The 16,608-nt window shown below is 38.4% G+C and overlaps 1 protein-coding gene across 1 annotated transcript in view; it reads left to right on the forward strand.

The window, feature by feature from the left end:
- LOC110381180 (organic cation transporter protein) overlaps window positions 1-12,893 on the forward strand; it is a 45,225-nt gene extending 32,332 nt beyond the window's left edge. The window contains exons 3-12 of the mRNA XM_049851300.2: window positions 623-815; window positions 1,373-1,502; window positions 2,070-2,198; window positions 2,665-2,857; window positions 8,886-8,991; window positions 9,396-9,646; window positions 10,068-10,147; window positions 10,784-10,959; window positions 11,774-11,946; window positions 12,333-12,893. Of these exons, the coding sequence (XP_049707257.2) occupies window positions 623-815; window positions 1,373-1,502; window positions 2,070-2,198; window positions 2,665-2,857; window positions 8,886-8,991; window positions 9,396-9,646; window positions 10,068-10,147; window positions 10,784-10,959; window positions 11,774-11,946; window positions 12,333-12,531 (1,630 nt within the window). The 3' untranslated portion in view covers window positions 12,532-12,893. The remainder of the gene's footprint in view (window positions 1-622; window positions 816-1,372; window positions 1,503-2,069; window positions 2,199-2,664; window positions 2,858-8,885; window positions 8,992-9,395; window positions 9,647-10,067; window positions 10,148-10,783; window positions 10,960-11,773; window positions 11,947-12,332) is intronic.
- The last annotated feature ends 3,715 nt before the right edge of the window (window positions 12,894-16,608 follow it).

Here is a 16,608-nt window from a genome sequence, read left to right on the forward strand (position 1 = left end):
AGATTCGTTTCAAACCAACTCTTCAGTTATTTTAATATACATAAGTTACACATAGATTGAGTGACAGCAAAATTTTATTTTTGCTTTTTGGGTTCCATACTCAAGGTCCAAAAATAAAATAACATGGGAAATTAAAAATAAATAAACAGGACCCTTTTATCAATATTCCACTGTTCGGCTGGCTGTCTGTTTTTTTTGACTATCACCAGGCTGTACCTTTGTCATGAACCTTTTAGCTAGCCAGTTGTCCATAGAAAAAGTATTTTTATCGCCCCCATAACGACAAATACTGAAAACTAGAATCAAATAAGTAAATATTTTAGGGGGCTTTTTACACAATAAACGTATTTTTAATACACAATACAACAGAACCTTTACGCACACTTATTTTTTAAATACTTTTTATTATACTGCATATTTTTTTTTTATTTACTTATCTATTTGTGTTAGCACCCATAACACAAGTTAATTAATAAATTAGCATGGCACCAACCGTGAGTGAAAAAGGTGTCACTATATTATTTATTTATTTAACCCATCTAAGGTCCATAGAAAATACATAACCCATATAGCATTAAATACATTTTTCCTTTTAATCACCTATACCTTTCTTTCTTTCCAGACGAGCTCTAGCAATCCCCCCTTCAAACAATGGACCCTACTCCCACGACAGATGCAAGATGTACTCCACGGACTTCGCTCAAGCACTCGCTGAGGGTAGAACTACGCCTGATGATGAGTGGGCGGTAGTGCCGTGTCAGTTCGGATGGGAGTATAATAGGAGTGATGTGCCTTATGATACTATTGCTTCGGAGGTGAGAGCCTATTCTATCACGCTTTTATTAATTTGACCTGTGTGTAACTATGTAACGGAATCTAAGGTAACTATGTAATACAACCATCTTCTAAGGATCGTAGCGTTATGATAATTGGCAGCTGTATCTAGTTGTGATGATAATACAATAATATGGTACTGCCGATCTGATGATGGAGCCGGAACATATGAAATGGAACTGCATGATGGAACATCGTATCATAGCTGTGGTAGGACTTGTTAGAAAAGTCTTGTGATGAAATTTGATGAGGTTGGTAATCGGCTAATTACCGAATAACCAAACTTAATGGCGACTCGGAACAGCTAGCCTTTATGACGGCGACATACTTGTGCTGGGAAATCAGTTGCAAACCAACATCAATTTTGGCGAAAACTTGTTTCCAAAACACTTATTGCATTTCATGATGTAGATATCTTTAAAGAAATAAAAACATTATAAACCATATATATAGGACCTGTTGGGAATAGCAAAAGTTAGTTTTTATACCTCTAGAGGAGACGAAGTAGTATTAAAACAAATCTTCTTTCTTCTTACAGTTGGACTGGGTATGTGAAAAGGACAACTTAGCAGCTACAGCTCAGGCCATATTCTTCTGTGGAGCTATAGTAGGAGGGCTGGTCTTCGGCTGGATAGCTGACAAGTATGGGAGAATACCAGCTCTAGTTGGTAAGTCTTCTATTTCTTTATCTGACTAGGCTTTTCCTAGCAAAATCAACGTTATGTAGATGTAAAATTTTGTAAGATAGACACAATATGGATTCGGCAGGGCACATCTTAAAGAAGGTGGAGAGTTATGCTATGTTGGGGTCGGCTTAAAGTCTAGGTGGATGCAGCTGAGTACCAGTGTACCATATGGAGCGACTGCTTATCTGACCTTAACGCAGTTGCCTGTACTGGAGATATCCGTTGATAAGTCTGGTTATCAGACTTTCTGGATGTTGATATCCGTAACGACCACCAAACAAGTCGCCGTGACAGAAATCGATCAGGATGGATGGAGATGACCGGAGAAAATATGGACGCACGTATACGACTGATTTTCACTCGCGTTCCTGAGAAAACTGCTTTCCGCACACGGATAAAAATTAACCTATGTATTATTCTGATATATGTATAAGCTATATTACTATATGTACTGTGAAAAGAGGAACAAACTATCACGTTTAATATCTTAGTGTGATCTTTAAAACTTTTTGCATACTTTTACTTACATGGATGTTCTTTGACTTCCAGGTACGAATCTCCTGGGCTTCATAGCAGGAGTGGGCACTTCGTTCTGCGACAGTTTCCTCACCTTCGCTCTCTGTCGGTTCTTCGTGGGCTTGGCGTTTGACAACTGTTTTACTATGATGTATATTCTTGGTATGTTACTCGTATATTTTAATTTATCAAAGCCTTTAGTTATGATGGAATCTGGGATTATCTGGGTTAGTAGGGTCAAAGTAACTTTGGCATAATTTAGTTCAATGTTTTCTATAAAATTATATCATGTAAAAAGAAAGAGCAGTGGAAAAAACCTGTTAAAACATGAAATTAACAGGAATTAAGTTCCATTTGGTATACTTTTGGTACTTTTATCTTATTATTTATTTTATTTTATGCCGCTTACACAGATTAACAATCGATAGCCATTTTCAATCAGAATTTTATTCAAAAAGGCCTTTAAAAACATCATAAGTAAAATTTGCTGATCCCTTACTTCACCACCTACCAACATCCCATTTTCACAAAAAGTTTCTTTCCTGTCGTCTTTTCTTATTGTGTACGTATACAAATTCGTAAATAAATACATAAGTATAAAACCTAACCTTTATATTTTAAATTCCAGTTCTAGAATACGTGGGCCCAAAATGGCGTACCTTCGTAGCGAACATGTCGATAGCACTATTCTTCACGCTGGCCGCTTCCTTGCTGCCGTGGATCGCGCTGTGGGCTGATGATTGGAGAATGTTCGCGTTGGGGACCAGTCTGCCTTTCGCGTTGGCTATTTTGACGCCTTGGATGGTTCCTGAGAGTGCTAGGTATGGAGTAACACTGTTGTTGTATTTATATTTTTATAATATTTTATTTATTTTATTTATATAATAACGCGTGCGCGCGCCGAGGCGTGACCTTATCTATCGAGCTCCGCGTTAAAAATTTGTTAAAAATGGGAAATATGGATTATTATGTACTAATAATGCTTCTAAAGTGTAAAGTTAACTTTGTATCATATGTGGAACGTGTAGTTCAGTGCCACAAAATACATAGGTACAGAAGTCAATCTACATGCAAAGCGCGTTCGAGTCACGCAGACAAAGGTGTCTATGTGTGCGTGTTCACAGACGCGCTGTCTCAAAACAACTCAAAACAGTGCGAGCGCGGCTGCCGCTTTCTTGAGATACGCGCGTCACTCACAAGGTAGATAAATGTGCACGCGTTGTGATACCTACCTAACTGTAATTTGACTGTAATATTTTTAATTTTAATAACAAAAGAAAAAGTAATAATGGAGCAACAAAATTCGTATTATAATTGAACAAGTTGACGGTTGTTTTATACAACAATAAACAGTGAATTGTCGTTTTTTTAGCCTGCCGTATTACCTATAGTATGTACCTACTTATTTTCTCATATTTCGATGGTTCGTTTAATAAACGCAGTAGGTAGGTACAGTTAGGTGGGTAGGTAAGCGCCCCGGCGGCGGCCTCTGGCCCAATGCCGTAATAAGTTTTGCTAGTGTCGACCCAGGCGAACCTGCCTACCTACCCTCAAAGATTATTGCTAGTAGGAGTTGATAATTTTTGTGATCATGGCGAGACTTTGTTGTAAGGTAGACGAAATAAAACTCGCACATCAAGTTTTCTGTAGGTAGAAGCAAGCTTAGATCAGGGACTGTACCAACCCATTACATACAAAAATATTTTTTTCACAAGTAAAGAGTAGGGTAAGTATATATGTATGAATAACAAAATTATAAATTGCGGTTTCTGAAAAACGGTATCTCGTTCAAACGAATTTCCGTTGAAAGTGTTTATTAACCTCTTGTATGCCACATTAAATATTTTATTATTATTGGTTTATATTTCATTTTTCCTGTTTTATTCTCAACAATACATCAAATAATTAGATACGAGTACCACTACCACGTTAGTTTTATGCGCATAAAACAGTTGACAACCCTAGCGCGACCGCCGAGTTTAGGCATGAAAAGTGAAGTACATACATGAGATTGACTTCTGTACCTATGTATTTTGTGTCAGTGCTAATAAGTGTATTTTGACATAATTTGGAAGTAATAAGTTAAGTGTGTTAACAAACAATAACAATTCGCGCGCGGCACGAGCCTGCGGTCGCGACGCACCCTTTCTCTCTCCCATAAGTGTCTCGCTCCGTCCTTGTCGCACAGTACGCCAGGGAAACAAAATGTTTTGCGATTCCTGCAATAACGCAATTTCGGATGGTGATCTAATTGAATGCATTGCTTGTAAGACTGGATACCACCGTGCTTGTTTAAACACGATGGAGAAGCAATTGGAGAAGGGTTATAAGTGCGGTTCCTGCGCGAATTTTACCCATCGCTTGCGGGTAACTGATGATACTCCAGTGAGAGGAATGTTTACTGGTACCGGAATTACGAATGTAAAGAAAGCTAACCGTGAGGAAATTGGCATACAGTTAATAAAGGACAGTTCATCATCAAAATTATCTGATAATATTGATAGTAGAATGGAAAGTATAATGGAAATGGTTAAAGGAGTTATTTCTAATAAATTCAAAATATTGGAAGCAAATTTGTTACAAGAAATTCAGACGAGTGTAACCAACTTAGCATTAGAAAATAGTAGATTAAACCAGGAATTAATCGCTGCAAATAAGAAGTGCATTAGTCTAGAAGAAGAAATTAAAATGTTAAAAACAGTAAATCAGGGTCAAGTAAAGGAAAAAGCAATCGCCAAGCCCATTCATCAACAACCCTCGGGCAAGGTATCATCTAAGATGTCTCCGAGCGTCAGCACATCGGTTTTCAAGCAGTCAAACCCGGCGCCCGCACCGGCCGCGGACGCGCGCGCGCCCTCCCCCGCCCCGCCTGCTCGCGAGCCGCCGCCGTCGCAACCGAGCGCTAGCTATGCGGCCGTGGCCAGTGTGGCCACTAATACAGCGGGCACAGGCGACAGTACGGACCTATCTGAGTGGACTGAAGTGAGAGCCAAGAAAAGAATCACCCCAATAAACCGAGGTGGTAATACACTTATTGGAACTTTGAAAGCTGTGGAACGCAAGAGGTTTCTCCACGTGTGGAGACTAGAAAAAAGCACTACTGAAGAGAGTTTAAAAGAGTTTGTCAAGAATATATTGGGAAATGATGCGGACATTGTAGTCCAAAAAGTAAAGTCTAAAGTAGAAAGGAATTATGCTTCTTTTAAAGTAGGAGTAACTGAAAGAAACTATGATAAGATATGTAATCCGGAAGTATGGCCTTTAGATATTGAGTATAGTGAATGGATTTGGTTTCGTGGCACAGCCCAAACAACATCACACAAGTCACAAAACCTGTAAATATTTCAATATATTATACCAAAATGTAAGAGGACTGAGAACAAAAACATTAAATTTTTTGTCCCTACTTGAGTCATCGGGTTCGGATATATTTGCCATCACGGAAACTGGATGCAGTGAATCCATGCACAATGCGGAAATATCTCTACCCGGGTACCCTATACTTAGATGTGATCGAGCGGACGGGCGCAAGCAAGGCGGCGTCCTTTTAGTGGCCACACCGCGGTTCGAGTTGAGGCAAGTACCTATGCCGCGCGATGTAGATGTAAACAAACACCAATTTGAATTGATTTGTGCTACTGTTCATTTACAAAATAGATTTTTATTTACTTGTTGTGTTGTATATATACCGCCAAAGACTGAAGAAAATGAATATTTGTTAATGTTTAGTCTATTGGAAAAAGTTTGTATAAAGTATAGAGGTAATGTAATAATATTAGGCGATTTCAACTTATTCTCATGTAATAATAATGTTCTTAATTATTTTGAATACTTCGTGGCTTTTTGTGAGGTCATTCAGTGTAACTCAGTACCTAATTGTAACGGTAGGCAGTTGGACCTAGTGTTGAGCGGGCGCGGGGGGGTGTCGGTGCGCGCGGCGGACGAGGGCTTGCAGCCCGTGGACGCGTATCACCCGCCGCTCGACGTATCTATCGGCGCGGCCGCGGCCACGCTCCCCGCGCATCCCGCGCCGCTCGCGCCTGCCGCGACTCCCGAGCGCTCAGGCGACACGCATCAAATACAAAATCATAATAATAATATATATTTTAAGCAGTGGAACTTTAATAAAGCAGATTTTTTTCAAATGTATAGTTTATTAAATGATATAGACTGGAGTGACTTATACGCATTAAATGATATTGATTTAGCATTAAATTTTTTCTATAAGAATGTAGAAGAAGTATTTGATTCGTGCGTACCTCTCAAAAAGAAACAGTTAAAAAATAACAATAGGTACACGTATCCAGTATGGTATACATCCGATATTATCAGTAGTATTCAATTAAAATACAATCTGCATAAGAGGTATAAGGCAAGTAAATCAGTTACCGATTACGAAGCGTTTTCTTTGTGCCGAGCGAGAGTAAAGACTGAAACAAAGTTGGCTCATGATCGTTATCGTGACCGAGTGCAGAACCATTTAGCCAAAGACCCAAAGGCTTTTTGGAATTATGTGAGATCCAAAAAAGGGACTTCTAATAAATATAAGTTAGTTAAAGACGGGTTAGTTCTCACTGACAAAGAATGCGCCGAAGAGTTTGCACAATTTTTCCACTCAGTATATAGCCCCAAGCCTGCCACGTTAGACGTAAATGCAGCCAGTGCCACGGCCTCACAGTGTGCAGCACGAGCGCAACTCGACCGTTTAGACGAAGCAGCGGTGTACCGCTCGCTCGCCCGTTTACCATCTAAGCGCTCCGTGGGACCGGACGGCATACCACCGTTCATTCTGAGGGACTGTCGCGACGTATTCTGTGAACCACTGTTACACATCTTTAATATTTGTATCTCGTCTTCGACCTTTCCAGAGAGGTGGAAACTTACGCGCGTCGTGCCAGTCCCAAAAGGAAGTGGCGGAACAGAGGCGAGCGATTATAGACCTGTTGCTGTTCTGTCTTCTCCTGCCAAAGTATTTGAAGCAGCTGTGCATAGTTCCCTCTATGACCAGGTCAAGGCTCACTTGTCTAGCGCTCAGCATGGCTTTTGTCCGGGACGTGGAACCACAGGAAACTTGCTTCATCTTATGTCAACATTAGTACCAGCGGTGGATGCTGGTTTGCAAGTAGACGTCGCGTATCTTGACTTCAGGAAGGCGTTCGACACAGTCGATAATGATGTCTTGCTCTCGAAGTTAGCTGGCAAGGGTTGCACGCCACATACGTTGAGGTTCTTTGCCAGTTACTTGCGGGACAGGCGTCAGTTTGTCGACTGTGGAGGATGCCTTTCTAAGCCATATTATACGAGATCAGGCGTTAGTCAGGGCAGCAACTTGGGACCCTTTCTTTTCATATTAATGATTGACGATTTACCAGCAGTAGTCCAAGAATCATCTTGTTTGCTTTTTGCCGATGATCTAAAATTATTCCGTGTGATGAAAGACACTACTGACCATAATGTTCTCCAGGAAGATTTAGACAGAGTTGTTAAATGGAGCCATGATAACAGACTTTATTTCAATGTCTCCAAATGTTCAGTAATGTCTTTCACTCGTGCGCGCAATCCACACCACCACTGTTATAAGTTAGAGGGTGAAACTTTGGAGAGAGTGATGGAGGTTAGAGACCTTGGTGTCTATTTTGCGGCCGATTTAAAATTCAGAAGTCATATTATTAAAGTCAGTAAGAAAGCATTTAGAAATTTGGGATTTATCTTGAGACAAGCTAATGACTTTAATAATATGGGGGCTCTCAAGGCTTTGTATGACGCCTTGGTTAGATCTCACCTCGAGTACTGTGCAGTGATATGGGGACCAAGTGAAGCCAAATACAAATTCATGGTTGAGAGGATACAAAATAAATTCACCCGGTTTTTGTATTTAAAAATATACAAGGTATACCCCGGCTATCCTCTACTATACCCAACATTATTTGTGTTGGGTATGGTGGGATACTTCAAACTGGAGACTAGGCGGGAAGTGGCACTGGCTGTTTATTTATTTAAAGTATTGCGAGGTAAGTTATTTAACTCCACAATTCTTAGGGAGCTACGCATGTGCGTGCCGGATGGGTATGTGAGTAGGCGGCGGCGGCCGCAGCTGCTGGCGGTGCCGAGCGCGCGCACCAACCTGCTGCAGCGAGCGCCACTGACGCGCGCCTTGCACACGCTCAACGCAGTGTCGAGTAGAGTCGATTTGTTTACTTGTTCGCTGAATGAGTTCACAAGAGCCACCTATAGTATTGTTAGTATTTAAAACTTTAGTAGTGGTATTATTTTTGTGATATTATGTTTAGTTTCGTATGTATAATGTAATTTTGAATTTTTAAATTTTATATAATGTAACTAATTTTGTCGTATTAGGTTAAGTGCCTGTAAAGATTAAATTAGCTGTGTTTGATAAATAAATAAATAAATAAATAAATAAATAAATATTTGCTTATTTATGGGGATCTTTTAAGACTGATTCTGATTTTCTTGAAATATTGCGCAGCTGAGGTTGAAAACCGGCAGTATGTAGCATACATTTGAAACTTAGTAAATAACATGTTATTTACAAATTAATATAAAGGAATATGGTGTTTAAATAGGCTTACTTTGTTAAATAGGCTGACTGCATTGCCACGTTGAACGACAATGCAAATGGGATCTGTGACAGAAATCCGAGCTGCTTTTGAGCAGCTCCTAGTAGAAAAATCATAGCAAAACTATGTTCGACGTCCAAACTCAGACTCAGTATCATTTTCTTCTTGAGTCCATGTTTTCAGTAGCTAATTGAGAAAGGGCCTTATTTCAATTACAGAAAGTTCCAATCCTAACCTGAAGCTTACTACAATACATACTGTTTATTTTCAGATGGTTGGTCTCTCAAGGCAAGATAGACAAAGCTCTGACGATCATGAAGAAGTTTGAGAGAATCAACAAAACCAAAATCCCGGAGAAAGTACTCAGTGACTTCACGGTAAGTTCTTACGTATAAGTATATATTTTCTCCCATTCGGTGTATATGTATGTTTGGACAACGAGTTCAGTCCATAAATAGTCGATAATATCATACCTTTATGAGAGTATACGACCATATGAAAACGTTTGGTAAAGATTTTATCAATATAATGTGGCTCCCAAAAACAGTATATTTATATTCTATTTATAGTATATGTATATTTATATTATTTTTAAAATATATAAAAACATAAGAAAATCTACTAGCTCAGAACAGAGAAAGAAAGATCACAATACGAGCCGTATCAAGGAGTACTGCCTTCTAAATCAGTCCCTTGATCCAGCCACATAACGAGAGCCTCATGAGGTGTCGAGACTCTTTGCAAGGAAATACATGTACTTAATGCTAATCATTTATTCCAGGAATCATCCCTAAAAACGATCAAAGAATCTGAAGCAGAATGCAGGACTTACTCCGTACTGGACCTCTTCAAGACCCCTCGGCTCAGACGGAACGCGATCCTTCTCATCATCATCTGGATGGCCATATCGCTAGTGTTCGATGGCCACGTCAGGAACGTTGGATCTTTGGGGCTGGATATCTTCTTGACGTTTACTATTGCTTCGGCTACTGAGCTGCCGGCTGATACTTTCTTGACGGCTGTTTTGGATAGGTAGGTTAAAAGGACAAAAGGTCTTTTTTGGTTTTGTTGGGATTGAATGTGAAGAGTTTGTTTCTTTCTTTGTTGGAGCGGTTATCTCAGGAACTGCTGGAACAATTACAAAATGCCTTTCAGTGTTAGTTAGCCTTTTTTTATGTAGAAAAGCTATAAAGCCCAGTAGTTCCTGAGAGTTTAAGCAAAAACACTTCGACTTTATAATGTTACCTGAAAAGTTTGCTTGCTCCGAAATGTAAATATGCCATTTATCGGGGAAGTCTATATGCTACTTTTTAGCTGTGTGAGCTGAGTAGTTTCTAGGGGACACGGGTAAAGCCGCTGGCGGAAGCTAGTATGAGTATAATAGATGTATTTGAGCGATTGGAAGAGAAAACATGTACTTAAACTAGTGTTAATAATAATGTGTAACTTTCAGATGGGGTCGTAGATGGTTGGCGTGTGGTTCCATGGTCATTAGCGGTATCTTCAGTCTTCTAGCAACCGCTGTACCTGCTGGTGAGTCTTTTTTCATAATACTCTCCCTACTTCCTCTTCCTTGGATCTATCTATGATTGAAAAAGATCAACTGAGGAGTTTACATAGGCAGTCGCTCTATGTAAAACTCTGGCCTTAATCCAGTTAAACGCCAATGGAAGCCAATCATAACATAGGTGGCGAAAAGGCTACGCTCTGTTAATTTACATATCATCATCATCAGCCTTTTTAACCGTCCCAAAGCAGAGCACTGGGCTCCTCTCATCCAGAGAAATGAGCGTTAATCACCACGCTTGCTCAATGCGGGTTGATGATTACAAAATAAGTTCAGGTCTCCTTAAGATGCTTTCCTTCACCTTTACCCTGCCTTTGGCGCCACAATGCATCACATTTATTTTGTGTTGATGCAGTGGAGTAGGTAGTGTTATATCTAATAGTCTTTGGAATATACTTAACTTTATGTTATTTCTTTTGCAACTTTTCTAAGTTTGTATGTACTTTTTAAGTATAACATCTCGAGGAAAACTGAAATCACCAACCCGCATTGAGCAAGCGTGGTGATTAATGCTCAATCCTTCTCCCTGTGAGAGGAGGCCGCAGCCCAGCAGTGGAACGATAAAAAAGGCTGTAACAGTAACAGTATGTTATTTCTTCCAGGTGGACCATCAGCCTCTCTAGCCATAATGGGTCGTTTTGCCGTCAACATATCATACAACATAGGTCTACAATACGCGGCTGAGTTACTGCCTACGGTGGTGAGGGCTCAGGGCGTCGCGTTGATACATATCATGGGATATGTGGCTTCCATTGTGGCACCGTTTGTTGTTTATTTGGTGAGTTGAGGTTTTAAAATGTATTTACTAAATATTGAAATACATCCAAACTAATATTATAAATGCGAAAGTAACTCTGTCTGTCTGTCTGTCTGTCTTTTCTTTACGCCTAAACTACTGAACCGATTTGTGTGAAATTTGGTACAGACATAGTTTGAAACTTGAGAAAGGACATAGGATAGTTTTTATTACAAAAAAAAATTATTCCGGACATATAGCGCCATCTATTGGTCAAATCAAAAATCTGCTGGTAGTCACTATTACACGCGAACGAAGTTGCGGGCAAAGGCTAGTACAGTATAATATTTAAAAACTATACGAAAAAAATCCGCATTGCTGTCAACGGGGATCGTGCCCACAAGGCTGGCTGCATAGTCACGCTTTATGGCAATGAATTATAATACTTTGGTGAAAAGATTTCAAAACGTTAGAAAGTAGAAATCAATTCGACGTCGTTTTTATTGCAACTGTTTGGAATGTAGCTGTTCTTTAAGCATAAGATGTGTGTATTGCCAGTAATTTTTTGAAGGCGCTTAACACATATTGTTTTACAAGCTATTCTCCTAGGTGTAACACGTCCCTAGAGATCTATATCCCGCAACCGAATAGAAAGAAGTGTTTTTCAGGCCTTATTAAGACTAGCTGTGTACCAAGTTTCATTTAAATCGATCCAGTAGTAGTTTGTTTCCTTGAGCGAACTGGCTTATTTAAATAATTGTCAGGATTTCCCACATTACACGGACAAACACGTAAGCAGAAGATTATACCTAAAAATATTTCTACCATCGAAAATCAACCTCATCTTTCTCCCCAGGCCAATATCTCCCAAGACCTCCCCCTTCTGATCCTGGGCGTCCTCGGCGTGGCAGGAGGCCTGCTGTGCCTCTTCCTCCCGGAGACCATGGACACTGAGATGCCGCAGACCCTGCAGGATGGAGAGAACTTCGGCAAGGACCAGAGGTTCTGGGATAATCCTTGTTTCCCTAGGTAAGAGAAGAAAAGTATTTTTGTGATTTTTGTTATAAGGGGGTTAAAAGTCCCAAGCTGTGTTCATAAAAAGCAAGGCACATGATGTCTCCCTTATTAACGATAGCCTAATAAATAAAAGGATATATAATTATATACTTTGCCCTATTCTTGCAAGGGGAGAGTGAAATTAGATATTCTGATACCATGTAATTGTTTGGAATTAAATCTATGAGCATCATGAAACATCTCCTATTTTGTTATTTTTTATCTATCCATACAAATTATACTTGCAAAATTAAACAGAAAACTTATAAAATATGAAGAAGCATCATCTGGCAGTTACTTCTAAGTAAGTTTCTAGTTTGCGAAGACATTATAACTAACCACATACTCTTTCCCCACAGGAAAAAGCCCGAATCAGATGAGGAGCATCCAGGCAAATACACGAAGAGACCATCAGTTTCCACCAACGAACCCCAAGAGTTTGTCAGAGCTGTTCCCAGTGCCATAGGGTCTAGGGCCTCCATCAGGGCCTCAATCAGGGCCTCAACTAGGGCCTCAAACCGAAGACGCGAGGTCAACAAGGATAGGAACATCGTTTGAGCACTTAGACCAATAAAGTAGCTTTACCAAAAATCTGTACAAAATTTTGGGCGTTTTTGAAAACGAAGACTGGGTCTGTAAGTTCGCAAGATGGCGTTGGTGTGATTTCTTATGATCTCAAAAGGAATTGTGTAATTTGGAAAGGTATATAATTATCTGAAACAGTTTTCTGAATATATTGAATCAGTATTAAAAATTGTCTAAAGGCTGTGATTGGTTGATTAAAGACTCAACAAATTCATAGAGTTATTGACAAAGAGTAATAGTGACAGATGTCAGAAAATGGCGGGAAAGTGAGCGTTTGACAGTTGTTTGACGTTTCGTTGTGAAATTCAAGATGGCTGGTGGCTTAATAGTGATATGTCAAGAAATATGCATTATGTGAAACCAGAATTTTAAAGAGATTTTCTTATTCGAAAACATCTTAAATAAGTGAATTCTGGTTTCAGATAAATACAAACAAAATATGTTTCTTAGTGACACAAATTATGTTTATTCGCTTTTAGATTTAAGCGTTTAAAGATATTAAAATTATGATAGGAGTGTGATAAAAACTGATACCAGTACATTTTGCTGTAAGAATTATGAAAAAGAAATTGTCTTTAAAAAGGCTCTAAAATATGGCATTTACTAGAAAATGTCTTATAAAGATCTGTTTATTTTTCAGTGAAAAATCATCGATTTTCAGAATAAGAAATAATTATTTAAAAATGCGAAGTACACAACAAAATATCTTTGACCATTTCTGCAATTTCAAAATTATTTTCCTCCGATTTTTTGCAAAACAAATGAATCAGTTCCTGTTTTTTTTTGTATATTATTTTTAATGTCATGTCAGACAAATAATACTAAATTTATTTTAAAATTTGATAATGTTTTTTTTACCTAAGTAATAACGATTTGTGCATTATTTTCTCTGAAAAAGAGTTTAAGTGATATTCAAGTTAAATAATTCTTGCCTTATTTAATTGTGATAGTTAAAACCAACATTAAATCTATTTTAGGAAAATATTTGTCGTGAATTGGTTTACGTCTTAGAATTTAAAATTAGTCTGAAAAATCATTATTGACGAAATAATTATTTGAAACAAATAAAAACTTAATGGTCTGAGCGCTTTTTGGTGCAGTTGAAAGTTCTGTCAATCAGTACAAAAAAAAAAACAATTTTCTCTTGAAAATTGACAGCTGTCAACTGCACAAAAAAATCGGCCCCCTTGGCTTTTTTTCAAATAGGTAAATTAAAATTATTTAGAAAGATTTATAATTTTTTTCTCTACGGCCAGTAAAAATACTCGAATTTGGAACGACTGTTTTGTTTTGTTATAATATATTCAGACTTAATTTTTTAGCTAAGATAAATCAAGTGCAAACTACCTAAATATTAATAGGTAATGTGTAAAGTAAAAGTAAGTTATTGAGCTTAAGTTTTACTTTAATTTTAAGTGTAAATAATATTAAATTTAAGTAAAAATAATGTAAATTATTCCTTTTTAGTTTAAGTTATATTTTTGTGTTGTCTGATTTTCAAGTCACTTTGAAAAAATACTGTTCTCGTTACTTTAAAACAAGTAAAACTGAATCTTAATCTATTTTATTATTTTTTCGAAAAATAATAAATGTAGAGCTCACTCAATTTTTGAAAAAATTGTTCAAATGAGTAAAAAAAAATGAAATGAGGAATTAAATTAAAAAAAAAATTAAATAATGTACTCATAAACAATTAAAAAATATTTATAGATTAATAAGTGACTTAAAAATAACGACCAAAACTGTTATTGCAATGTTTAAAGAAAATACATATACTTTGTGAAAATAATATTTAAGCAGTATTTTTTGTATATTATAATGCCATTCTGTACGGTGCAAAATATATTTAAAATCTGTGATAAATACGGACAATATGATAATTACAAAATAAATATTATGCAAGCTTATTTTTATGTTTTTTTACACCCATCATCATCCGCCTAGCCATTTCCCAACTATGTCGGGGTCAGCTTCCAGTCTAACAGGATGCAGCTGAGTATTTTACAAGGAGCGACGCCCTTTCTGACTCCCTCAACCCAGTTACCCAACCATCCCAATACCCCTAGGTAAGACTGGTTGTCAGAATTACTGGCTTCTGACTATCCGTAACGACTGCCAAAGATGTTCAAATGACAGCCGGGACCTACAGTTTATCGTTCCTTCCGAAACACGGAATAACTCGATAAGATAAGATAGTCACCCATCCACCGACGTTTGCTTAACCTTATGATCAATTGATTCGTTTGGCTTTGACTTAGCCACGAGCTAAACTCAGCTTTTACAATAGTTCTCTTTGATTTAGCTGTAGCAGGCGCGATTGCTGTGCACGGAGTCTCAGGTTCGATTCGCCGGGGAGAGACCGAAAATCTCCTTGTATAAAGAAACCTTCACAAAGCAGCCCGGAGCGGAGCCTGGAAGTTAGTGATCGATATACCCGTGCATCGTAGAGCACGTTAATATCAGTCCTGCGCCTATTCTCTCTCCGGTCGTGTTGGATTGTCGTCCCATCGGGCTATGAGAGTGAAGGAATAGTGAGTGCACTTATGTCCAAGCAAATGCTTATGCACTATAATATGTCCTGCGCAGCTGGCTGATCTCCTTATATGAGAACAGCTGGTAGAAATCAGCCTTGGACGCCATTATAATTATAGTATTGTTACAGCCTTTTTATTATAATGCTGCCACTGCTTTGCTGAGGACTCCTCTCACACGGAGAAGGATTGAGCGTTAATCACCACGCTTGCTCAATGCGCGTTGCTGATTTCAGACTAAACAGTCCAGGTTTCCTCAAGATGTTTTCCTTCACCTTTTTATCAGCCATTGGTGCCCAAGATTTACGGAGAAAGTACATACAAACTTAGAAAGGTTGCATTGGTACTTGCCTGACCTGGAATCGAACCCACACCCTCGTACTCAAGAAGTTGGTTCTTTACCCACTAGGCCACCACGACTTTCATACATATAATATTAGTGGGATTACACATTATTTAGATCTCCACAAATACCTGCTGGAGGCGACCTGCATCCAGCGTCTTCCGGCGACCTTTATAAGGTCGTCCGTCCACCTTGTTGGTGGACGTCCTACGCTGCGCTTGCTAGTCCGTGGTCTCCACTCCAGCACTTCTCGGCCCCATCGGCCATCTGCTCTGCGAGCAATATGGCCTGCCCATTGCCACAGGTATCTGTGGAGATCTAAGGGGGAGGCCTATGTTCAGCAGTGGACGTCCTATGAATGAGATGATGATGATGATGATGACACAATATTTTTGGTGCACGCATTGGATAGTTATGACTGACATTTAACCGCCTTAGCAACAGTTTTTATCAGTCAGTCATTATGACACTAATTGATGATATCATCGTGTTATGCGCAAATGTTTTAGATCTTTATAACCTGTTTAAACAGACTAGATATTGTTTGAAGACTAGATATTGTTATACTAGATGTTTTCCCTGCAGTTTCACTCGCGTCCTGTAGGAACTACTGCCCGTACCGGGATAAAATATAGCCTATGTTACTCGGGAAGAGTGTAGATTTTCAACAGTTAAAGAATTGTCATATATGGGTTCGATAGTTTTTGAGTTTATTACAAACAAACAAAAGTATTTATTTTCCTGTTTATAATAGTAGGTTTCTTTGCGGGATGTATTTGATAGCGGTCATATGACATATCAGAGGTATGACAAATCTTTACCATAACGAGGACCGCGATGATTTTTCGTCGTTTAAAATTATCTTTGTTAGAGAATACATTCTATAAAAAAAAAAAATTCGAACTCTACTATACTAAGTTTTATATCTTAAGAAAAAAAAATATTATGCAACATTTTTTGAGTTACATTTTTATTTAAGAAGTCGACCACTAATATATCTATAGTCTGAAACCACAATTACCCATAGCAACAGACATCAAACATAAAAATAATAAAATTGATCTTAGTCTAAAAATAAACGTTGACTCAGCCGTATTTTTGGTCAAAGAACAAACAAATTGATTGACAGATGTGTTAGCAAGGCCATTTTAGCTAAATGAACCTATAGTTATCGGC

The sequence above is a fragment of the Helicoverpa armigera genome, chromosome 29 (assembly GCF_030705265.1).
Source record: "Helicoverpa armigera isolate CAAS_96S chromosome 29, ASM3070526v1, whole genome shotgun sequence".
Taxonomy (NCBI): Eukaryota; Metazoa; Arthropoda; class Insecta; order Lepidoptera; family Noctuidae; genus Helicoverpa; species Helicoverpa armigera.